General features: G+C 37.0%; 1 protein-coding gene across 1 annotated transcript in view; it reads right to left on the bottom strand.

Moving 5' to 3' along the window:
• Positions 1 to 27,270, bottom strand: part of RYR2 (ryanodine receptor 2) — a 754,458-nt gene that overhangs the window by 306,303 nt on the left and 420,885 nt on the right. Inside the window, exons 20-25 of the mRNA XM_056113587.1 lie at positions 26,702 to 26,943; positions 23,180 to 23,372; positions 19,847 to 20,063; positions 17,060 to 17,164; positions 10,920 to 11,023; positions 2,543 to 2,626 (exon numbers count right to left, since the gene is read on the bottom strand). Of these exons, the coding sequence (XP_055969562.1) occupies positions 2,543 to 2,626; positions 10,920 to 11,023; positions 17,060 to 17,164; positions 19,847 to 20,063; positions 23,180 to 23,372; positions 26,702 to 26,943 (945 nt within the window). The remainder of the gene's footprint in view (positions 1 to 2,542; positions 2,627 to 10,919; positions 11,024 to 17,059; positions 17,165 to 19,846; positions 20,064 to 23,179; positions 23,373 to 26,701; positions 26,944 to 27,270) is intronic.

Raw genomic sequence — 27,270 nt, 5'->3', positions numbered from 1 at the left:
TTATTTTTGGTAACATGTGAAGACGCACAGGGGTTACTCCTTGCTCATGCACTCAGGAATTACTCCTGGCAGTGCTTGGGGGACCATATGGGATGCTAGAAATCGAACCTGTGTCGACTGCGTGCAAGGCAAACACCCTGCTCGTTGTGCTGTTGCTCCAGCCCCAGAATTAACTGGTTTTAAAAAAAAACTCTGTGGAATGAGTCAAAAAGAGAGGGACAGACACAGGAAGATTGCATTCATAAAGTAAAAATTAGGAGACTAACACCCGAGAATAGCCAAGATAAGTACCAGGAGGTTCACTCCATGGCTTGGAGGCCAGCTGCACATGCTAGGAGAAAAGGCAGCTCAGATAGAGAAGGGAGCACCCAATAAAGGGTGTTGGGAGGACCCTCCCTGGATGACAGATGCATGCTGAAAGTAGACTATGGACCGAACATAACTGCCACTCAATGCCTCTTTGCAAACCACAGCACCCAAAAGGAGAGAGAAAACAAAACAGAATGCCCTGCCACAGGGGTGAGGTGGGATGAGGGGGATGGTGGGAGTGGGACCAATACTGGGAGCACTGGAGGTGGAGAATGGGCCCTGGTGGAGGGATGGGTACTCAATCATTGTATAACTGAAACACAAGCACAAAAAAATTGTAAGTCTAAAACTGTACCACATGGTGTTTCACTAATAAAAAAATAATTAAAAAAAATAAAAAATCTCTGTAGAGGGGTTATGAAGTAATCTAATAGATAAGAAATACATCGTTAGATCACTGATGTGGAAATCAAAAGAAAGCAAGCTAAGGACAATGTTCAATTAAAACAACCCCTCAGACTCTGACCACAGAATTGAGATTACTAAGGTATAGGGGGAGTAAGTTAAATGAACTCAGTGGACTGTGATGGAGACATACTGTGGTGAGCCCAGCATGGTAACATTGCAGTCCTAAACTGTACAATCATTGATACTCATAAATTGATGTACAGTGGTAGTACGTTTGCCTTGCGTGTAGCCGGCCCAGCCAAGCTGGGTTCAATTCCTCTGCCTCTCTTAGAGAGCCCAGCAAGGTACCAAGAGAATCTCGCCTGCACGGCAAAGTCTGGCAAGCTACCTGTGATGTATTCAATATGCCAAACACAGTAACAACAAGTCTCACAATGGAGATGTTACTGGGCCTGCTCGAGCAAATCGATGAACAACATGAGAACAGGCAGACAGACAGATAGACCTCAATAAAAATGGTTTTAAAATTATTTGGTAGAATCAGAATTTTTTGGAACATGTGTGTATATATATTTTATCGATTTAACTCCTTCAAATTTAGAGCTCTGTACCAAGATTTTTCTTTGAATATGAATTTTTTTAATGTGTGTGTGTATAATTATAGTTTGGGCCACATTTATACAATAATGTTAGTGTTTATGGTTTTTCTGTGTACTGTTTCTCACCTCACCATCCAAGTTTCTCTACCATATTCCCCTGCTACTCACAATATACCTCATTATTCCCCTCAAATCACTTTTCCCCTTATGTGATATTCTCAGGTCTGTAATCAGTGACTAAGTGTTTGATATTATTTGATAGCATTCACTAAGGTCTTTATTTTTATTGTCCTACAGAACTTTGCATCTTCCCTGAAAATATTCCGAAATTATTATAAGAAATACCCTTTTAAAATCTAGAATACATCAGTTTTATGGGGAGTGTTCTGCTTATCCTTTCTTATGTTTTAAACATATGATGAAGTGTTTATGTTAATAGCTTTTAAGAACTATGCCAAACATTACAATATAGTTATGCATATATATGTGCATGTTTGTATATGTATATTCATTTCTTTATATACATGTGTGTTTATTTCTTCATTTATATTTCTCTGGCTGCTACTCCAGGTGGTATGGGGGAGCCATGTGATTTGGGGAACAAGCCCAGGGCATTTTATAGGCAAGACATCCATTCAATCACTGGTGGCATATCCCTGCCCCTGAAACATTTTTTAATTTTATAACTATTACTATTTTATCTTTTTTTCTTGGTTGCTGTGATTCCCTTTGATCATTTATAATCATTTTGATACCAACATCCTCATGTCATAAAAATATCTAAAGTTTTATCTGGATAAATTTAGAGGTAGATTTTGCAAAGAAGGCAAAACCACTACTATCGCATTTACTTCTCTCACTTTTCATTTTAAGGCAAATGAGGCATGATTTGCACTTTATCACTCATCTTAAAACATAGTTTAAGAAGGAAATGAAAAGAATAAATATATTTCTGTTTTAATGCAGAAAATCATAGTTTTCTTATATATACAACATATATAATTTGTAATATATTGATAAATATTTTCTGAGCTTTGTTTCTTTCCTAGATGATGCTACAGAAACTTTGTCCATATCATAGTCTTGAAGTAATCCTTAGTTAAATTTGAATCTGAATTGTATAGCTTGAGTAACTACACTAAAAATCATAGGCCACAGTCAAGAGTTTTCTGAAAACACTAAATCAATGTATATACTATTTGATATTGGTGAGATTATCAACTTACTTCTTGGGTAGCTTCATTTTTTTCACTCTTTCTTCAGCATGTTCATCTGATATACCCACATGGCATCCTAATGCCAGCAAGGTCCTAGAAAACAAAATCAAAGGTAAGCTGCAAAATCTGTTCCTTTGTTCAAAAGAACCCAACAAAATAGATTTGGATATAAGATCATTTACTGATTTTTCCTGAAAGCAAAAGTCTTATGTTTCTAAAGCAAAAGAAAACATTTGCTTATAATTTCTTTTGAGTAATGAGCAAGACATTGAAAACTGAAATGTAATGAAGGAATATGTTTAAAAATATTATCCCCATCTCTCCCCCTCTCCCCCAAATTGAAACTTCTACAATGTTTCCTCCTTCCCAAAAGGCACTGATTGCAACCAATTCTTGAAGATCCAGCTAAAGTTTATGCACACAATGATGCATATTTTTATGTTCATACTGTTTTCTTTACATAATGGGGATACAGAGACAGTTCTCTGCAATCTACTATATTGATAATATAACTTTTAAATAAAACTGACATGCTGCCCTTTCATGTAAAATTGATACAATTTTTAACAGTTTTGAAGGTTTTTATTAACTAGCAGCGTAATGGTGTCTTTATGCAATTCTATATTTGTGGTCTTTTAACAAACAATAAAGAACCTCAGATATTTAGTAAACATACTTCATCCTTCACATGAAGGATACATTTCTCAGCACAGAATTATTAGGTCATAGGTATCACTTGATCACTTGATACCCCATTACTCATCGATTTACTCGAGCGGGTGCCAGTAACGTCTCCATTCATCCCTGTTGTGTGCCAGCGTAGCCCAATGGCATCTGCTCGTTCTAGGAACATGTAGAGCCTCAAACCAATCATTCAGGGTCTTGATGAAGAAGTCTGACCATCTTGCAGGTGGGCGTCCACGCGATCTTTTGACGTCCGGTGGAATCCAGTCAGTAATGGCTCTACTCCAGCGGTTGTCTCTACACCTCATTACGTATCCAGCCCATCTGATTTTTGATGCCTTGGCAAATGAGACAGCGTCCCTGATACTTGAGCATTGACAGAGATCGGAACTCTGGATTCTATCTCTCATTTGAGTGAAGCATGATACTCCAAGCATAGCTCTTTTGATTCTTCTTTGAGAGACCCGAATAGCATTCTCATCCTATTTTCATAGGGCTCAGGTCTCTGAGGCATATGTTAATGCAAGAAGAACAGTGGAATCGAAGAGATATGCTCGGAGTCGGAGGTTCTTTGTCCTCTTAGTTATTTCTTCAACACTCTTGAAGGCATTCCAAGCCGCTCTCTTCCTCCTGTGTAACTCAGGTGCCATGCATTCATCATGTTGATTTCTTGACCTAGGTATATATAATTGTTGCATTCGGAGATTGTGGTTCCGTTGAGAGTGAATGGAATATCAGGAACAAGACTGTTTCTCATGAACATTGTCTTTGTGAGATTCAGTTGTAATCCGACCTTTCCACACTCACGGTCCAAGTTGGCCAGCATTTGTGCTGCTCGGCTGATGTTTGGTGTTACTAGAACGATGTCATCAGCAAAGAGGAGATGGTGTAGTTGCCGACCATCTATCTTCACTCCCATTCCTTCCCATTCCAGTCATTGCATAATGTTCTCGAGGGTGGCACTGAAGAGTTTTGGTGAAATGGTATCACCCTTCCGAACCCCTCTCTTGACATGGATGATTATTTCTTTGTAGAATGGTGAGATACTGGTAGTGAATCTGTAATACAGCTCACGGAGGATCCTGATGTATTGAGTTTGTTCGCTCTGATTAGCTAGGGCTTCAATGACCACTTCCATCTCAACATAATCAAAGGCCTTCTTTAAATCAATGAACGTTAGACAGAGCGGTCATAGGTATATACATTAAAAAATACTTTCAAAATGCTGAGTTCGAGACACTTTATATACCAATTAGTTTTACATGTTATTGACTATTTCACATGCTTTTTCCAACAAGATCAATTGTCTGATCTTGAGCAATAAATAGGTTATGCATAGCATTGTTGCAGATTGAACCCAGAGTTCTACATTCATAAAGCAGAAACCTTGCAATTTAAGTCACATAACTATCCAATAGCTATACATTTTAGTAGTAGTAGTAGTAGTAGTAGTAGTAGTAGTATTTATTTTAATTCTTTATACTATACTGATGTGCTTACACAAGTGTTGATGTACCCACTCACCTCACCTGGCTACCACTAACATGCCCATGACGTCTGCCCCATCTGTTCATTTGCTAAATAGCCTGTATTTCTTGCTCTTCTGAATGATATTTTGTTGATTTCCCAATGAATACCCTTCTAATTCATATTTAGAGTTCAATTTTTAAAATGCTCTACAAAGAGAAAATGGCTCTAATGCCAATAATAATGAATGGCTTCTCCTATCTCAAGAGAATGTTACTATTGCACCTCCTTTTTGAGTCAGGGAATTTCTAAGGTCATTTCAACTCCAGTGGAGATGTGACAAATGTATAAAAGGCTGGAGCGATAGCACAACGGGTAGGGCGTTTGCCTTACACGTGGCCAACATGGCCGACCCGAGTTCGATTCCTCCGCCCCTCTCCGAGAGCCCGGCAAGCTACTGAGAGTATTCGATATGCCAAACACAGTAACAATAAAGTCTCCAATGGAGAGTTACTGGGCCCGCTCGAGCAAATCGACGATCAACGGGAGGGCCTTTACCTTACCTTTACCTTATTGTTAGATAAATATGTCTAAGTTTCCAAATCTTTATATCACTGTATCACTGTCATCCCGTTGTTCATTGATTTGCTCAATCGGGAGCCAATAACATCCCATTAGTCTCAGTCCTGAGATTTTAGCAGCCTCTCCCCACTCATCTTTCCCAATGATGCCATACTGGAGGCTCTTTCAGGGTCAGGGTAAAGAGACCTGCTATTTTTACTGTTTTTGGAATATCGAATATGCTACAGGTAGCTTGCCAGGCTCTGCTGTGCGGTTGGAATACTCTTAGTAGCTTGCCGGGCTCTCCGAGAGGCAAATATATATATATTTACATATGTATATAAATATATATATTTCCCTCTATCCTAAGACACTCCCTACCCAATTTCCATAATTACCACACCATATTTGATGGAGTTCAGACAGTAGCAACGAATCAAAGAGGGAAATAAAATCTTTATATATGCATGCATATAAATGCATATATAGTTATGAAATTTAATTTGAGGTTATATAGAAAAGTTAGATAATCCTACAAAATTATCCTGCAAGTGCTAGCCAACAAAATAGTTGATAGAGAAAATTACTGGAGATATAAAATGATTTAAATAATGAATATAAAGTCAAATAATATTAATCATCAATAGAAGAATAGAAAAATTAACTCCCAGAATAAACACAACCATTACTCAAACATTATGCAAAATGCAGAAAACTTTTTTTACTTACATCATTCTCCATTTATTCATTTATTACAAGGTCACTTTGTACTATCCTTGTGCTAAGTAAGGGTGATAAGCTTGCAGTTGTTGAAAACTCTAGATAATCCTCAACTATAATATAATTTTTTATATAAGGAGATAAAGGATTATAAAATTATCAAGAGGATACAAAATCAAGCTCTGAAGAAACTCTAGAGTGATAATAACATTATAATTATCTTGAATTCAAGCAATTAAAACTAGAATACAAGCTCATTAACAGTTCTACTAGTTAAAACATCTAGAGACCTAACATATGAAGTGAACAGCATTGAATGCCATGCTAAGATTCTCACACTTCAGTGGATGGATGGGACCCATGTCGGCTATGACCGAAAGGCAGCATCAGAAGTTGATGTGTTGCAAAGGTATTTTTCAAAGAATAATTTGTTATTTTAATAAATTTTACATGACCATCACTACAATACTGGAGTGATGTATTAGAGATTTTCTATCACCTCTTCAGGTTTTTTTTTGGTTACTTAAAGTCATTTTTTATTCATACATCCATGCAGCCAATGAAATATCTTCTCTGTCTATGGATTTGTCATTAGTAGAATTTTCATCTAAGTAGAGTCATCAATATAGAATCTCTCATGCTAGATTTTAATGAATCAACATTATTTTTTAGGCTTATTTGTATTATAGTATATAGAAGTAATTACTTTTCTCATTACCTTATAGTATCTCATTATGTTTTATTCTATGTTCATCCATTCTTCAGTTGATGAGAATATCTGAACAGTTTCTAACTTTAGGATATTATGTTTAATGTTCCTATGAATAATAAGCTTCTACAAATATTCATGTATGTCTTGAGTGAACATATGCTTTCACTCTTTCGGGGAGTTAAACAAAAGTTAGGTTGTATGGTAAATTAATGTTTAAACTTTTAAGAAACTGCCAGATTTTCCCAAAGTTACAAGACCAGCTAAGTAGTTACAATACAGTGGATTGGGAGTCAGGGAGATCATGCAGGGGTTAAAAGTGCTTGCTTTGTACACAGCCAACTTCAGTTTACAAATGGTCTCCTGAACACCACCAAGAATAGTCCCTGAGCACAAACCCTGAACACAACCAGGTATGGCCAGGCCAAGTCCCTCCCCCACCAAATAAATATTAACAATGTACTGATGCATCCCTATCAATAAAAAGAAGTATATATTAATTTAAACCACAAGTCAACCCCAAATACAGAATATTCTAGGGTGTCCTTTTGCTTTTTGACACGACTGAAGGACTTAAATAAATAAAATTGATCGTATGTTCCATTACATGCACTTAAATTGATTTTTTTTATTGTTTTGTTAAATAATTTATTTATTTATTGAATCACTGTGGGAAAAGTTACAAAGCTTTCAGGTTTAGGTCTCAGTCATGCAAATATCAAACACCTTTCCCTTTACCAATACTTATTTTTTACCACGAAGAACCCCAGTAAAACCCCACTCCCCACCCCTCCCAATGCCTGCGAGGAAGATGAATTCTGGATAACACTCTATCTGCTTTGATTAGATTCATTGTTTCAATAAAAGATGCACTACTATTATCTAGTGTTTACCCAAACCCCCAAATCAGACATGCTGAGAAAGCATTGTGAAGTGATTCGCTTTCTACAGCTGGGTTCAAGAATTAAATGTTGGTTTTGGATTTCTGCTATTTTACTAATTAACCCTGGAAGTATTTCTACTGAGAGTCAGATAATTAGGAGATTGGTTTCTGTGCTCTGGAGTCGTGGCCGTGCTGGAGAGCCGCTCGTACGGGGCAACTGGTGGCCTCGGTAGGGCGTGAAGGACAGACCGGAACGCCCCCCTTCCCATGAGGTTTCAGTCACCCCCACACCCCCGGCTCATACCTGCTCTCCACAAGGCTCCCATGCGGCCACCATCTTTCTTTCCAGAGAGGAGAGGGCGAATGGGGCAACACCCTTTCCCCTCTGGGCAGACATGATGGCCTGGATTAATGCACAGTCCATTCACTTTTCTGCTTCAAGCTGCTGGGTTCTGCATTAAGTCCTTGTGCTTCTGGGGCTGTGGCCGTGCTCCAAACTTAACTCTGATTTTCAGGGAGAAACGTTGGGTGATTTACTTCCCATTGATCACTTTGTATATACAGAGATGTCGCACGGCCGCGTAAGCGGCCACGCGGTTTGGAGGAAAAGTTCTAGTTCCCGCATACTCGAGCTATGCTTGTAGAGGTTTCTGATCACCGGGGTTCCATCTGGGGGAGGCGGGATGTGGCACCTACCCCATCTGGGACTTCCCGGTGATCTCGGCTCTTTTTGGAACCTGGTGTCTTCTCCGGGAGCTGTGGAGCCAGCTCTCCATGTGGTCCTTCTTCTCTCTCTGCAGCTGTGTGCTGTGTCTATTGTTTTTTGTTATTTTTGGAAGGGTGTAGGAGAGCTATACCTGGCAGCGTTGAGGGCTAATTCCTGGCTCCAGACACAGGGATCCCTCCTTGCAGTGCTCAAAGAACCACAACTGGTGTCATAAATCAAACCCAGGTGGCCACAAGTAATGCAAGCACCTTGCCCACAATACTATGGCTCTACCCCCCCCATGATTTCCAGTTAAAAAATTAATCTGACCATTCTCTATCAGACACACAGTGCTAAAGAGTTTAACAATATTATTTCATTCAGAGTCGACAAAATTACACGGATTAAATACATTATGATCAGTGATGGAACATTGCATATCTAAAACCCAACTATGAATAACTTTATAAAGCATGGCACTTTAATAAAATAAAATTTAAGTAAAAAGGAGTCATAAAGTTGAAGATTTTGCTAGGAGAAATAAGTCTTTGAATCTAAAAGATTAAACTTTTTTATGAAGGTTTCTCTAAGTAACTGGGACTGGGCTGGCACAAAATTTGGAGAAACAAGGCCTCTTTTCCTTTTACTTAATGTTAAAGAGAGAGAGAAGCACTTGTCCTAGAGGCAGGCTGTGGGGAGGAGGAGAGGAGGAGGGAAATTGGGGACACTGATGGTGGGAAATGTGCAGTGGTGAAGGGGTGAGTAATGGGACATTGTATAACTGAAAAGCAACTGTGAAATGAATAACCTTGTAATGTATCTCATGTTGATCCAATAAAAAAATTTAAAAGAAATATGTTCATTATATATAACCATAAAATATTAGGAATCAGCTCATGAAAAAAGGATTTAACATTCACCAAAGGCAATAGCATCTTGGAACATGCAGTCTGATTATTAATCATCCAGCTTTGTGTTTAATCAGTCACCAGTAGCTGTTAAAAATGCCAAAGGCACATCATACTATATATATGTATATATATATGTGTGTCTATATGTATATATGAAGATTTTAACACTACAGTTCTTTCTTTGATTTGCTTTTTGCATTCATTGGCTTAGCTTTTAATCAAATGATAAGGAATATACTGTAAATTTAGGAAACTTATCTCAGTCAATTGTATTTCAATAAAATATTTTTCTGTAAAACATGAGCAAATGATCAACGACACCTATTACTCCATGAAATAAATGTGTAAGTGTCAAGACTACAAATGACAGGGATTTGTGAATATGAGCTACATAGGCCATAGTGATGCATTTTTACATTCCTGATTACAAGCAATCTGTCCATTTGTATCTGTAATAGACCTTCAAGGTACTGGATTTTTATATGCTTCTTTACCTTTTAAAATAATATTAGAATCTAAATTCATTCTATGCCACTTTGTCTGTACTGTGATGAACACTGTATTTTTAAGGAGTGTATATCAGAGTATATCTGACCCTAAGTCCTACAGTTTCAGGTAGTGTTAAATTTCATTGGAGCCAGAGATTGTATAGGAAATATGTTATTGACTTGCATGTGACCAAGCCATCATCAATCCTCAAATATGGTCCCATGAGTGCTGACAGGGTTTACTATGAGCTCAGAGTCAAGAATGGCCCCTAACCCCTGCTGAATGTGGCAGAATCAACTCAAAATAAAATTTAAATTTAAATTTAATATTTAAAAAGTAAATAAATTTGTGTTCTAGATCTTTGATAAAAAATACCTCCAAAGGAAATTTTTTCTCTTAAAGCCAGTTTAACAAAAAGAACAAAAAATATAATTTCAAATGTTAGTTTAAAGCGACCTATTTGAATGAATACAGTCCTGAAGTAAAACACATATAGAAAAAGAACCAAAAATGTAAACACTTCAGAAAAACATTTTCTGAATATCTCTGCATTAAAATTTGAAACTTCCTTTACCATTAGTGGACTCCATTCCATTTATGAGATTCACACTTTATAGTAATACATCAAAACCTCTGAGAAGTTTATCAGTAAAAATAAAAACTAATTATTTTAATTCGTTATGTTTTAAGGATATTAGATTAGTTCTTCTCAAACTATCTGTGGCAAAGGGTAATATTTTTTAAAAAACTTCAATCTATCTGGGTCTGATGTGATAAAACATAACAAAATTGTTAGAGAAAATGAAATTTTCAAAATAAAACATAAAACAAGCTCATGATTTTTCATTATTACATTAGAAGCACATAAAATCAATCCCTTAAATGATTCTAAATGCTTGTTATCAATATTTTTTCTTATTTTGTCATAAACCAGTAACAATTTGTGATTGACATGGCTTAAACCCGTGTACAGTCCCCAATGCAAGTAACACCATATTGGCTCATGTAATCCTCATGTTCTCACAATAACATAAATATCTGTAGAATGATGGAGACTACTACGATGGAAGATGAAGACATAACATATAATATGGTATAATCTAATTTCCAGTAAGTATTGAACCAACAGGCTTGTGTATTATGAGAAGTTTTAACCAGAATTAAAACAAGTTTAAAGCTACATTAATGTTTAATATAAATACTTTGCTCCTTAGTGATAAGGCCGATTGAAAGGTATAAAAAGTTTGGAAACTTACTTCAGGGTCTCAAGGGACATCTGTAAATTGTAATTGCGTTCCTGTTCAGGCAGCTTGGAGAATTCCACCAAACACGGGTGCTGTCTCTTATTGTCATCTCTAACCTGAAACAGGACAGAAAATCGGTATATAATAGTCTCCAATGTCAGACAAGAGCAATGGTAATCCAATTATGTTGTGGAAAAGTGAAGAGGAAAAGCAAAAAGAAAAACTCAGATCTTTACCCGAACAAAGCTGGCTTTGGAATCTTCCAGGCAATACTAATGTTTGAGTCAGTGACAAAAATCTGCTCTGATCTTAACTGCCTACAATTCTCCTATTTAGCATTGTCTCTTGCACCTATGCCTGCTCTACCCCTTTGTCCTTGTACCTCCTTCCAGCATCTGCTCAAACCTTATTTCTAAGTGAGGTTTATTATACCCACCTTCCTAATTAGGTAATTAAGTCACTCACCCTACTTTTTCTTATTTCCTTTTAATTATACCAGCTAGCTAACTAGATTCCTATTTACTGAATTATCACCTTTCTCCCAATGCCATAATAAAATAAGAACAGGGATTATGGTCTCTTGTTCTTTGCTATGTTCCCAGCACCTACAATATCCCTTTTATGTGATAGGTACTTAAAAAAATGTTTTGGAAATTGAAATGAATGCTATATAAGAAAAGTATAAGGCCAAGAGTTCATTTTTGATTACTCTGAGCTCTCTGAGGTGGTTCCAAATGTTCCTTTCACTCATACTGTGCTATGTTCTGCTCTTATAAATTATCCTGTCACTTTAATAATAATTCCAGTTGACCTAATACAAACATGTTTGCCATCTTAATACCTGAAGTATATATCAGCAATCAGAAAAAAGCAAATTCAGTAATTTAGGACTGTATTATGAGGAATTTGTTGGATACTCTTGCATTAGTCATTAGATTTTTAAAAGATCTTGGAAATCTAAATTAAATAGGCATACTGCTTTGGTGACATCTAGATGACAGCCAGTTGCTATCAGGATGCAAATTTCTCCATGTGAACGATTACCAGGTTCTATAAATGCCATCTAAGTTGTATGCAAACATGAGCAAGTTTGCTTTATAAATTTTCAGAGGTTAACAATTTAAATATAAGGTATTTATTCTTTTCTTTCTGGTGATCACTACAAATGAACATAATTTCTGCAAATATATATATATATATCCAGTTTATTGTGAAACTCTGAAAGTGAAACCTAGAGTTAATCCCAAAGTTAACTCTAGATTTGAAATATAAAAATAAAACTACATGTTTGCAAGTTATGAGATCATCTATTCCCAAGTGGGTAAAATCCACTTTCTAAGTGGTAACACCATATACTTTGGGTATCAAGCTCAAACCAGAAATGTGCTGAGGTTTCCTTCTTTTTCTTGCCTATAGTTCATACTCAGTGTTCCAAAATGTCTACTACAGTCTGGCTCCTCCATGACCACTGTGGAGTGTACAGTAAGTAAACTCATCAGGCCTCGAACAAGGCTACCTGGATTCTCTGCTGACCTTCTTTCCTTCAGACTCAGTGATCTGCCTGCCACACTAACGGCAGAACTTTTCAAGGCACAGACTTCAGTATCACTCCCCAGTGCTCTTCATCGTCTACTAGAATAAAATCATATTTGGCCCCACACACTTTGAGTTAAGTTTCCTGTCCACCTCTACTTTGAACCACTTGTTAGAGTCAAGGTGCAAGGCCTTGTTTTTTACCCTCTGGCAATCCTAAATTACTGAAATTGTCATTGTAATTTCACCTCCATGTTTGAACACACTACAGGTTCTCTGCTTAGAGTACTCTACTTGATCCCTGATTGCTAGTTCACTTGCAATTTGTCCCAAAGGATTTGTATCAAATATTTACTTTCTCCTGGAAGCCTTCTTGATTTCCCAGGAGAGAAGTAAATATGCCTTTTTGTTGTTCATTCTGTAGGCACCTCCACTATATTCTTAGATTGTAATTGCTTGCAAGTCTATTATTCAACTAAACCAGAATTTCCTAAAATGCAAAACAACACAAAGTCAAGGATTTTTTTCAGCCTTGGCACATGGTACCAAGCACAAAGCTAGGTAAATAATAAGCACTTATTAAAGATTAATGGAATAGACAAATGCTAAATGTACCTACTGGGTATCTCCATAAATTAGAGCTATTAATGCTATGGGACATTTTCCAAAATACATGCAAAAGAGACTGTAAAATTATTCATAAATTAGAGTCATTGCTTAACTCTATGGAAATTTTCCAAAATACATGCAAAAGAGACTGTAAAATTCTATGCAAACTAAGGGGCAGAGCTATAACACAGCAGGTTGGGTACTTGCTTTGCATGGGGTTCAATTGGTTTTGACTCCCAGTACCCCATAGGTTTCCAAAACCCACTAGAAATGATCCATGAATGGGGATCCAGAGTCAGTCATGAGCACCACCAAAGGAGACCAATAAATAAGTAAATAAATAAAAGATCAACTTCGCAATAATTCAACCTATTGGAAAGAATAAATTTTTCCATTTTGGCAAAATAATGAATGTAATAAATGTAGAGAAAAGTTAAGTAGAAATCATCTGCCTCACAGTCATTGGGAGGGGTGAGAGGGGGCGTATATTGGGGTTCTTGGTGGTGAAAAATGAGTACTGGTGTAGGGAAAGGTGTTTGATCATTGTATGACTGAGACTTAAACCTGAAAGCTTTGTAGCTTTTCCCACAGTGATTCAATAAATAAATATAAGAATAAATAAATAAAATTATGGAAAAAAGAATAAATGTTTCCATAATAAAATACACATGATTTTGATACTCTGCAACATGATCTGATATTCTTTTATATTATACATACTGCTGTGCTTACCAAGAACGGGTCCTAAGAACACAATTGTTTTATAACATCAGAAAATGTTTGACTGTGTTCTCCACTCCAAGAAAGGTGCCGTGTGCAAAAATCACAGTGTTATTTAAAGCAACCTGAATCCAGAGGATAATGTGAAGTGATCAGGGGAAGGATGCCTGCAAGGGCCTCTATCTATCTGCTCTGCAGAACCATAAGGGGGTTCTTTGAATATAGCAGCAATAGGAGGTGTGGTATTGATCACAGCTAAATTTAATTGAGAAAATAATGAGACCTATACTTTCTTAATTTTTAATGAAGAAATACAGCATGGATTCACTGCACAACACAATCCTTTAAGGAATCCTAAGAAGTTGAAATCAAGACCATTTCTCGTGAATCTAAGTCCCTTCATACAAATCCTATATGTTTTTGATGGGTTTTGGGTGGTTCGTTTTAAATATTTTCTAATGTTCCTAATATGAAATCTTTTCCCCTCCACTAGAAATGTGTGGTGTATTTTTCTATAATTCAAAAATTCCCATCATTTTGAATCTTATAGTGACTTCCACTATAATCCTCTGCTATTAAACTATGCACATATTTATAATATATTCTCTTACTGACTTAAGTTGATAGCTAATTTTTTTAATTTTTACAGTGTTTTATTAAAATATTTTACTTGCTAATGGATATACGTAAGCATTAACTATAATATAATATTTTCTAATACAAAGTTATTATTCCATTTTTTTATTAGTGAAACACCATGAGGTACAGTTATAGACTTACAAATTTTTGTGCTTGGGTTTCAGTTATACAATGATCAAGTACTCATCCCTCCACCAGCGCCCATCCTCCACAACCACGGGTCCCAGCATCCCTCCCAACCCCATCCCTCCATCCCACCCTGCCTCTGTGGCAGGGCATTCCCCCTTGTTCTCTCTCTCTTCTTTTGGCACAATGGATTCAGAGATAGCTAATTTTTATGTTAACATGTATACCTTTATTCAGTCAGTGTTTGGATTCAGTGAGTGCGTTTTTTAAAAGGTAATATTTAAAAATTAAATTTGAAAAGTTAAATTTAAAATATAATTTCAATCATATGCTCATCTAATCTTTGATAAAGGTGCAAGTAATGTGAAGTGGAGTAAGGAAAGCCTCTTTAATAAATTGTGTTGGCATCACTGGACGGCTACATGCAAAAAAATAGGCTCAGAACTCTGCCTAACACCATGTACAAAAGTAAGATCAAAATGGATTAAAGACCTCAACATCAGACCAGAAACCATAAGGTACATTGAAGATAAAGTTGGCAAAACCCTCCATGACATTGAAGCTAATGGTATCTTCAAAGATGCCACGCCACTGGCCGAGCAAGTGAAAACAGAGATAGATAAATGGGACTATCTTAAACTAAGAAGCTTCTGCACCTCCAAAGAAACAGTGACCAAAATACAAAGACAGTCTACAGAATGGGAAAGGATATTCACCGAATACACATCTGACAAGGGGTTGATATCCAGGATATACAAAATACTGGTTAAACTCCACAAGAAGGAAACATCCAACCCCATCCAAAAATGGGGCAATGAAATGAACAGAAACTTTCTCAAAGAAGAAATCCGAATGGCAAAAAAGCACATGAGAAAATGCTCTACATCATTAATCATCAGGGAGATGCAGATCAAAACCACAATGAGATACCATCTCACACCTCAGAGACTGGCCCACATTCAAAAGAACAAAAGCAACCGATGCTGGCGCGGATGTGGCGAGAAAGGGACACTCCTTCACTGTTGGTGGGAATGCCAACTAGTTCAGCCCTTCTGGAAAACAGTATGGACGATTCTCAAAAAATTAGAAATTGAGCTACCATTTGACCCAGCAATACCACTCCTGGGAATATATCCCAGAGAGGCAAAAATGTATAGTCGAAGTGACATCTGCACTTGTTTGTTCATTGCAGCACTCTTTACAATAGCCAGAAACTGGAAGAAACCTGAATGCCCAAGAACAGATGACTGGTTAAAGAAACTTTGGTACATCTACACAATGGAGTACTATGTAGCTCTTAGAAAAGATGAAGTCATGAAATTTACATACAAGTGGTACAATATGGAAAGTATCATGCTAAGCGAAATGAGTCAGAAAGAGAGGGATAGACATAGAAAGATTGCATTCATCTGGGGGATATAAAGTAACAAAGTATGAGATTAATACCCAAGAATAGCTGAGATCAGCACCAGGAGGATTACTCCATAACTTAGAGGCCAGCCGGGTATCCTAGAGGAAAGGGCTGTTCAAATAGAGAAGGGAGCACCAAATAAAGGATGTTTGGAGGATCCTCCCAGGAGGGGAGATGCATGTCGAAAGTAGACTATGGACTGAACATGTTTGCCACTCAATGCCTCTTTTGCAGACCACAACACCCAAAAGGAGAGAGAGAACACAGGGGATTGCCCTGCCACAGAGACAGGGGGGATGGGGGAATGGGGGTGGGAGGGATATTATCCATGGTGGTGGAAAATGGGCACTGGTGGAGGGATGGGTATCTGATCATTGTATAATTGAAACCAAAGCACAAAAAATTGTAAATCTAGAACTTTAAAAAAAGTAAAATAAAATAAAGGGAAAAAAAATAATAATAATTTCATAATACTACAAAAATGAAAGTTTTGTTATGGTTCTGCTTTAAAATAAAAAGAGTATGAGATACATTGGAAATGCAGGAGAAGTAATTTTGATTTTTAAAATCTAAATTTTACTGATAAGCTGCAAACCAAACTCTTTAATAAAATAATCACCAGGAAACATACAGAGTCATTATTTCTCAGCCTTTCTTCAACTACTGAATCTGTGGTGAATACTGGGACAGAGGACTAATACTCTGTACAAAAAGTACTAAAAAGAGTAGAACATCATCAGTAATGAAAGGAGCAAATCAAATAATTTATTTTCATTCTTAATTTTAACTTTTGATTCAATGAGGGTTTTTTCCCCTCATTGATGGCTGCATACTAGAAATGGATGCATATTATCTGTTTGTGCTAACCCTGATTTAAAAAATTAGCTTTCAACCTAAAGATCAATTGCTTTCCATTATCAGATAACTAAATCATTCTTCAATGATTCTGCCAATTAATGTCATCCCTTCTAATAAGAAAAAATTGTTCAAAACTAATGTGAAGGGGGAAAAATCAAACTAATCAATTCCTTTCAGCACAAAGCAGGAGTGAGAGAAAGTTGTTTTCACAAAGATGTATTAAGAGAAGATGAGAATAAATTTCAAAATTTTATACCGGACCATACTGCCAGCCAAGTTCAATTTTATTCATAACCCAGAGTTCATGGATATTCTCTGCCAGTCTTTCTCTTATCCTCTCAAGGTGAGGAGGCAACACGATCTAAAATTTAAAAAGAAAGAATAAACAAGGGGGGAAAACACAGTAAATAAATGTAAAAACAGCAATACTACTTTTCCTTTCTGTACAATGAATAAAACTATCTTTTAAACTATTAAGATATAGTAAGAGAAGTGGGTGTTTAATTACCTAATATAACAGTTGTAAAATTATAACTAGGGATATGCTTTAGTTAAACTTTTTGAATCTTTCTTTGGGGGAGGATATCTTGGGTTGACAAGTAAAGTTATTAATAAAATTTAGGAAGAAACTAAACAGTGTTGGTGGGGGAAGCAGCACTTAAGAAGGATGTCTGAGTGGACATGAGTAAATATAGCACAATTGTGCATTATTTTAAAATTTAAATCACTCCCCAAATTCTTATGCCAACCTGATCAGTATACAAGGACCAGAGGACAATCCAGTGTCTCTCTCTGAATTTATAATGCAACTTTGCTCTGTTGCTTCCCTTCACATGCTTTATTTCAACACTGTAATTAACAATGTTGTGCATGATGATTTGTTACAGGCACTCAATATTCCAATCCCAACCCTACCGCCAGTGTCAGCTTCCATCCACCACTGTCTCCATTTTCCCAACCACCCTTCAAGCCTGCCCCCAGAGCAGGCCCATAATAATTTACTTTATATTGCTTGCCACTAAAAAATGGATAATGAAATAATCAAGAAATATTTTCTGGGGCTGGAGTGATAGCACAGTGGGTAGGGTGTTTGCCTTGCATGCGGCCCAGCCTTGGTTCAATTCCCAGCATCCCATATAGTCGCCCAAGCATGACCAGGAGTAATTTCTGAGTGCAAAAACCAGGAGTAACCCCTGTGCATCACTGAATACGACCCAAAAAGAAAATAAAGAAATATTTTATTTAAAAAAACTTATAAAAACTGTTGTATCTCACTAGGGAGACATTGAGTCCTTGTCTGGGGGTTTAATAATCTTTTGTTGCAAGTTAAGCCTTCTAATGTGTTAATACTTTTTGTTAGTCGATACTGTTTGGATTCTGCATTACATCCCATGCAATCTAGTGTGCTGCTACTAAGATGACAATGTTGTAAAGTTTGGAGATATCACACAGCCATTAATGTGGCAGTACACTCCAGAAAAAAAATACCAGAATATTTACTGATGGCCGTGTCTCTGTCACCACCAGGTAACTTCATCTACCAGCCTTTTTCTGGAGACTCATAAAAACCTCTCAACCGAGATCAACTAGATCATCTAGCCACCATTTCTCTGTTGCTTTTTTGAAATATTTGTCCAAGGGAAAATGTATTTATATGTTCCCATTAAAAAGAAGTTCACTTACCTCTTCATAGAAAACTGAAAAACGGTTTTCAAAGTGAGTGGTTGGTTGTTTATGCCTGAGGACACACTCTCTTGTTATCTCACATTTTGCCTCACAACGAAGCAAGCAAGCTAAAGTATATGGCCCACTGCTGGAGGCAGACTTTCTGCTGGAGTGTGCTCCATTGCTTTTTCCCCCAAAAACGGTGGTGGTTATCTAGCTAGATCTCAGAAAATCCTAAATGTCTTACTGCATCATCCAATTGTGCTTTTCAGTCTATTTCTATTCTTCCAATTTTGTTTACTGCTAAAATTTGGTAAAGCTAGATATCCCAACACCTTGCAAGGGCCATGAAAAAAGTTTATTTATGTTAGTTACTATGAGGACAGAAAGCCAGAATGAAGGAGGAAAAAAGATACTTAATTCAAAAGGTGACACAAGCTTTCACTAAACAATTTAAGCTTCTGAGGCCTGCTATTAATTCAACTTCAGATGTGAGTAGCAAGCCCCTTGCTCTTCAAAATGAATAAACAAATGAGCAACAGAACCAGCCTTACTGAAACAACTTTACCACCTAGAGAAAGCAATGTTGAATTCATTTTCAGTGTCAGAATATTTTCTCTTTTATGAAACTGAGAGGCAAAAATAATGGCTAACATTGGGAGTCAATCTGCAAAGTATTATGATAATATGTTTGTTATTAACTATGTCAAACATAGCACTGCAATCCACAAGTTCCCCACATTTCCAAAGCGGGCATTTGATACACACATATACACACTAAAGCACTGAGCTTCCATCCCATAATTTTAATCTCTACCCAAGAAAAAGGGTGATTCAATTTCTCAAAAAAAAAGTCAATGTATCAAAATGGGGAAAGAAATGTATAACTAAGTCAACATAAAAAATTCTAAGGGTCTGAGAGATAGTACAGAGGGTACAGCATTTGCCTTGCACATGGCCAACCTGTGTTCCATCCCTGGCACCTCATATCATTCCTTGAACACTGTCAGAAATAATCCCTGAATGCAGATTCAGGAGTAATCCCTGACCACTGCCAGGTATGGCCCCCAAACCAATAATAAATAAATTAAGTATTCTAAGTGAACATGTATAACCTCAGATTGGGATCAATTAGTGCATGATAAAACCAGCATGGTGGTTTGAGTCCCCTTAAAACAACAGAAGCGACACAAAACAGGACAGAATAGGAAACAGATGAGTGAACTTTGTAAGACTCAACGTTACTTTATGAAACATGCTCCACTATGCCTATAAATTGCACCACTAGAAAGTGCACTTGTCAGGGCTAGTGAGAAGAGTTTGAAAGGTATTGTATTTAACAGCAACACAATGGTAGTCAACTGAGTTCACCGAGTACCTGGCTGGTATCCACAGGGACTGGCGTGAAGGCGGCTTGCGTCAAGGGCATCGTAGGGCCCAGGAGGTCCCGTGTATACGTTCTTTCTTGCTTGTACTCTCGGCTGTGCTCCACTTTCAACTTTTCCTTTGGCAGAACAGCTTCATAACATGGCGCATAACCAGGTGGAGGAAGGAATTTAAATTCTCCATGTCTCCCTCCAAGTAGAAAGCGTACCCTAAAAGCAATGCTGGGGGTAAGTTTCATCTCTGGGTACACAGAAGTTTCCCATCAATCAAACACAAAGAATGAATTATTAATAGCAAATTAATGTTCATCAGTAGTCATATTTAATCCCTCTGAGATACTATCATAACACATGCACCTTCGAGCCTCAGGGCTTATAATCCAAAAAGGTAAAAGCTAATTAAATTTTGTTAATAAATCAATGAAGACTCACTACTGACTAAAGAATTAGCAAGAGTACATGTGACCTATTATGTGAATAAAGCACTTGACCATTTAACGTCCCAAGGTGTTAATAATCCACAAAGAAAAAATTAAATGTTCTATAAAAATTTTAATGACCTATTGACATTAAATTATAGATCAAGACAAAGTAAAATTTATAGAAAAAAATCACTTTTTAGTGCCTCAATTTCCCCCAAAATTTGCTTAAAGTAAATACAAATGGTATTTTCATCTGCTAAAGAAGTTTATCTTTTACTCTTAACAATAACAAAAAAACCTTGCCATAATATTTTATACATGACACTTATTTAATTAAAGGTTTTATCTAAGTTATACTGAAAGTAACTTTTTTTTTCCTTTTAATTCTGGGGACTACACCCAGCAATGCTCAGACATTATTTCTGGCTTGCATCAGGAATTACTCCTGGCAGTGCTCAGAGGACCATATGAGACACTGTGGATCAAACAGTGTCGGTCACATGCAAGGCAAGCCTCTTCCCTGCTGCACCATTTCTCTAGTCCGAACATAACTTTTTGAAAGAAAACTAACTAGTACCAGTTTTGGGGGACTCTGAAGTTAGAAAACTATATACAAATTTTCATTGGTCTTATAATTTGTTTTTAGACCTTATAGTTCCTTTTTTTATTATTATTTGCCTTTAGTTCCAGAACAATAAAATAACTAAAATAAATGAAAATCAAAAAGCAAACTCAGAGGTGGCACAAAACATTAAAAGTATTCCAGAAACTTGTAGAACAAGTTGTTGTACAGTTTCACCCCAATGGGGGGAAAATGAGCTCCTGCAAGCAAGGTCTGCACTTTATCCCTGTATCATCTGTCCAGGTCCAAACCACCATTTATATCACTCTAAAGAAATATTTTTGAAATTTCTCTTTCAGATCTGAAGAGATAATAGAGAAGTGAATGTATTTTATTAAAAAAAATTTTAAGGAATCGTGATTTGTAAAGTTATCGATAGTTGAGTTATGCATCCTATATGCTAGAACCAATTCCACCACTGCCAACCTCCAGTGTTCCCAAGTACCATCCCACCCCGCCGGCCTGCCACCCTCAACAGGCACATTTTAGAATTTTGTTGGATCTCATGTTTTCAGTGTTGTTGACTCTGTGGTTTGGTGATATGAAGGTGCTTTTCCTGCATGTGGGAGACCAAGTTCAATCCCCAGCAGTGCATATGGTCACCTGAGCACCACCGGGCATGACTCCGAGCACAGAGATAGAAGTAAGCCCTAAGCTCAAATGTATGGCCAGCCTCCATTGCCCAATAAATAATCTCCAATGATTAAATAAATAAATAAATAAATTTTTTCTTAAAAAAAAAAAAACGGTGACCATGAGCCTCTACAAGCACAGCTCGAGCATGCGGGAACAGGACTCTCCCTCCAAACTGCCGGGACTGCCCCGGCTCCCAGGTAACCTCTGATTCCGGAAGTCACGCCCACAACCCGCCTCCCAGCACCATCTTTACAGCACACAGCCACAGAGAAGAAAGGTTATGCAGGAACCAGGACTTTTACTCTAAAATTTTACTCTTATATCTCCTTATATATAAAGTGATCAATGGAAAGTAAATTATCCTATATTTCTCCCTGAAAATCAGGCTTAACTCTTTTACAAACCACAACACCCAATTAGAAAGAGAGAACAAAAGGGGATCCCTTGCCACTGAGGCAGGGTGGGATGGGGGTGGGATGGGGGGGGGTGGGAGGGTTACTGGGATCTGTGGTGGTGGGAAATGGTTACTGGTGGAGGAATGGGTATTAAAAATAAATAAATAAATTTTTAAAAATAAATTTAAAAAAACACCTATTTCTGTCTCTCTCTGTCTCACTCTGTCTCTCTCTGTTTCTATCTCTGTCTCTGTCTCTCTCCCTATATGTGTGTGTGTATGTATGTGTATATATATATATATATATATATATATATATATATATATATCACTGTCACTGTGCTCCCGTTGTTCATTGATTTGCTCAAGTGGGCCCAGTAACGTCTCCATTTTGAGACTTGTTGTAACTGTGTTTGGCATATTGAATATGTCACGGGTAGCTTGCCAGGCTTTGCCGTGCGGGCGAGATACTCTCAGTTGCTTGCCAAGCTCTTCGAGATGGGCGAAGGAATTGAACCTGGCTCGGCCAGGCTGGCTGCACACAAGGCAAACAAATGCCCTATTGCTGTGCTATCACTCCAGTCCATATATGCTTGTTTTCTTTTTAATGGTGCGCAGAGAGGTCAGAGATATAGTTCAATGACATCTAGCACATCTTGCACGTGGGATGATATGATCCTAAGAGCACTGAGCCTTCAGGAGTAGGTGCTGAATACTGCCAGACGATGCCCACCTCTACCTCATCACACTCAAAAAAGTAACCATATTTCCAGTTGGCTGGAGGCAATTAACAAATGTGACAGAGGGCAATACAGAAAAGGAAGAATCTTGACCAAATCAACAACAGCAAATTATTACCTTCTGCAGGAATTAGGGGCTTTGGGGGAGAAGAAAGGGAATTATGAGGAAAAGAAAAGGAAAATTAATAAATAGCAAATATAAGAAAACAAGAGCTATTTTGAAAGCAATTATTTCTCCTTGTAATTTTTTAAAGTGAGTTTTAAAGGGACGTGGTTTGAAAGAAAATCAGTAAACTGCATATATTTAAATGACAGTTAAATGATAGATTATGTTGACAAGGCATTCAGCTTCAATATCTCCTCCTTTGGGTGTTTCACCTCTTTCTTCAAGGAACAGGCAACTTGTTTTTCCAGGAGTGAGAGGGAAGAAGAAAGGAAGCAGGGATTAAGAGTTTTTGGTGAAAGTATGAAAAGTGAGAGGAAAAACAGCAAAACAACAGAGAAATACTAACTTTATTCCTGCAGAGAAACTCACTACTGGAAAGAAGAGGCCATCAATGTTGAAATTCTCAAACATTCCTTGAACGGGCTGTCCATTAATTCGAAATGAAATACTAGGGGCACTTAGATCTAAACAGCAGCTGATGACATCATCCGTTCTTAAAAGATGCTGGTTTGGTGAACTTACAGTACGAGCAATACAACCTATGGGGGAAACATTAAGGAAAAACATGCATTTTTAAAAACAATATATCAGAAAATCATCTTCACAATCAAAGCAAAAGATGTGAATAGATGGTGATAGATCAATGTATGATGATAATGTAAAATACAATGGGAAACATTAATAATGGTTTTTAATGTTGTTGTATTTCAGAAATTATAAATTATACATTATCTCAGAACTACTAAAAGAAAGATATGTGAAGAACATCTCCAGAGTGCAGTTGATGACTTTACCACCTACAATTTGTTTGACATCAGCAAATTACTTTCCCTCTCTCATTCTTGATTTCCTGTAAACTAAATGCCATTGCCTTGTGGAGATATGATTAAATTAATGGTTCATAAGAACAGTCACAGAGATAGCAGGTATTTCATGTCAGTCCCCTTTTCAAATAGAAAATCCCTCTTACTTAAACAATAAAAATGCATAAGAAAATAATTCCTGTTATATTTGTCAGAGGAAAAATACATGCCAATTGGTTTGCAATTGTTTTGCAGTTGATTTTAAAGATCTTGATTGGATTCTGAAATAGCATAGGATACAATTTGAGGCATAAAAATGACATTTGATAAATGTCATTTAAAAATTATTTATGCTTTGGTTTGGGGGCCACATCCAGCAGTGCTCAGGGCTTACTGCTGTTTCTGCACTCAGGGATCACTTCTTGCAAGCACAGGGGAACATATGGAGTGATGGGGGTCATACATGGGTCATCCCCATGCTACACAACTACTCTACCTCCTGTACTATCTCTCCTGCCCGATCTATTTTTCAATAAATTTTATTTCTTGCTCTGATCAACTTATAGCCTAAATATATTCTGATTGAAACAGAATTCCTTTGCCAGTTAGTCTTATAAGGACAGTGGAAGATATGAAGCTAAAGTTCTCCGAGACATTCATACTCACAAGCAAAACATCATTTTGAGCAAAGACAAAAAAATTAAACTTTAGGATACAGGCTTTGTATAATACCTTCAAAAAACATCTAGCAATTCGAGATTTTCACAAACTACTGTGAGCCTGAAATGCCAAGCTTGGAGCAGATCTACTTTGAAAAATGTGAACATTATTACCAATATCTACATATGCAAGTAATAACCTCACTACCAAGTACTTCTATATTCTCTAAATAAAAAATAAATGATATAAAGTTAATGCAATCATATAAATCATATAATGCAATCATAATAAAATAAAACTAAATCCTGTTTTTCCAAGATTAGAAGCTGATAAAATATTATTTCACTGACAGCATAATATAAATGTATTACTTGATCTGAGAATTTGCATTAATATGATTAGAGACTATGAAAGAGTCTCCGCAATAAACTGTTTTTATAAAAGCTGGAACAAACAGGTAAGATAAATAAGCTCAGTAGTGAAACAACTGAAGGTCCAGTATTCACAGCCCTCACATTGCTGAAGTCATTTAGAAACATTTCCAGGTCTTATATAAGCACTTTTTTTTTTTGGCTTTTTGGGTCACACACTCGGCAATGCAATATGCACAGAAGTTAGTCCTGGCTCTGCACTCAGAAATTACTAGTGGCAGTGCTCAGGGACCATATGGGATGCTGGGAATCAAACCAAGGTCGGCCGCATACAAGGCGAACACCCTACCTGCTGTGTGATCGCTCTATAGCCCCTATAAACACATATTAAACCCATTTGGGAGTTACATTATTGTCCTTTGCATAACCAGAAAGGAAGATGGCTCTTCATTCTGATTTACAGATTCTAAATTATAAATCTGTACCCACATCTCCTACATGGTTCATTGATATCCTTCCATACTTCTGTATTTAAATTCTTCAAAAGGGAATTCACCATATTTTTTTTCATATTTTTGGCTCTTATACACACTTTGGGTGTGGATGCTGCACAAAAGTGGAAGGCAGTTATATAAATCAATTTAAATTGAAAAATAAAAAGACATTGCTCAAAATTTTGGTGTCAAAGAACATTTCTACTGCAACACATGTAGCATTGCCACTGTATTTTTGTTTGTTTGTTTTTGCTTTTTGGGGTCACACCCAGCGATGCACAGGGATTACTCCTGGTTCATGCACTCAGGAATTACTCCTGGCCATGCTCAGGGGACCATATGGGATGCTGGGAACGGAACCCGGGTCAGGGCGCATGCGAGGCAAACGCCCTACCCACTGTGCTATCACAACTACTCTACCTCCTGTACTATCTCTCCAGCCCAATAGATACTCCAGCCCCAGCACTGCCACTGAAGCACTGCCCTCCCATTGTTCATCGATTTGCTCGAGCAGGCACGAGTAATGTCTCCACTGTGAGACTTATTGTTACTGTGTTTGGCATATCGAATATGCCATGGGTAGCTTGCCAGGCTCTGCCATGCGGGTGGGATACTCTTGATAACTTGCCAGGTTCTCTGAGAGATACAGAGGAATCAAACTCGCGTGCAAGGCAAACACCCTAACCGTTATGCTATCGCTTAAGTGGGAAAAAATGTGCTCTCACCAGATATTAGATACTTAGTCTTTTCAATTTGATTTCAACAACATAGAAAGGGAAAAGGGGCACATTTCCAAGATTATCTGAATTACTATAAATGTGACCCTGAGAAGTAAACTAGATGTCAATGTGTTTACATTTGAATTTGTTGACTGTGGATCTAAACTTAGCAAACCATTTACCAAATTCCAGTGACTTGTGAAGACATACCTTCCAATTCCATGTATACTAAAGCACATACTTTCCAGCATTAAAGCCATTTTTGTGGCTTATTTATGAATCAAAATACCACCTCTAAATATATTGTTCATAAGAAATATAGTCCTTTGGTAAGGTACTACAGTTTTAAACATTTTCTTTTTCTCCTATGAAATTTTGTTGTTTACATTTTCACTCATCAGTTTTCAATGATAAATTTCTGAATAATGAATAAATGTATTTAAAATAAGAATCGCAAGAAGACATTCAATATAAGAAGTACCAAGAACTCTCATGAGAGCAGAACATGGGTAAAAAGATTTCCTTCAAACATTTTTTGATATTCTCTTAGCAAATTATTTATAACAAGCAATATAAAATAAATTATTATGGTGCCAGGTTTAAGGAATGGTTGGAAAAATTAGAGATAATGGTGGTGGGAAGGGGCAATGGTGGTGGGATTGGTGTTGGTATACTGAATGTCTGTAACAAATCATCATGAACAACTTTGTAAACCATTATATATATGCATATATATAAATATATATGTAGTGTAAGGGAACATAAAAATTTTAAAAAGAGATTTCTTCAGGTATATTGTTAAGAAAATTCATAGCTCTTACCTGACCAAAGATGAAGACCATCAAATCCGTATGAAAAAAGATCATCTCCAACACCATTTCCACCCCATTCTTCACCGCCGCCAGGGTACGGAGAATAACCTTCAGTGGAAGCCCAGCCCACTCGCAGATGAGTTGCTTCTGCTGTCACAAATGGCTGTGTATGGTCCACCATCAACTCATAGTACCATTTCTTATACTGAGCAGAACCTTCACTGACGCCCAGAAAAATATTGGGTCTCATGCTTTAAAGAGATAAAGATATGACATGAGAACATCCAGAAAAACCTCTAAGAGTTTTATTTGCATCTCACTACTTTAAATATGAGTCCTTCCCTCATATGTGGCAAACTGAAGATAAGTTTCCTCATATACCAAAAATTATTAAAAAGAATCAAAGATAACATGTAATGATAGTGAGTCTCACTCTTATCATTCATTGAATGGTGTTTGCTTCTTTTATTACTTGTATCACTAGATACAAGTATCACTAGAGTATCAGTATCAGTAGTCTAATACTATTTTTTCTGCTTATCTACAGCATGGCAAGCTCCCCGTGATGTATTCGATAT

This window comes from Sorex fumeus, unplaced genomic scaffold (assembly GCF_029834395.1).
Source record: "Sorex fumeus unplaced genomic scaffold, SorFum_2.1 ptg000021l, whole genome shotgun sequence".
Classification (NCBI taxonomy): domain Eukaryota; kingdom Metazoa; phylum Chordata; class Mammalia; order Eulipotyphla; family Soricidae; genus Sorex; species Sorex fumeus.
This window is presented reverse-complemented; position numbering and strand designations above follow the sequence as displayed.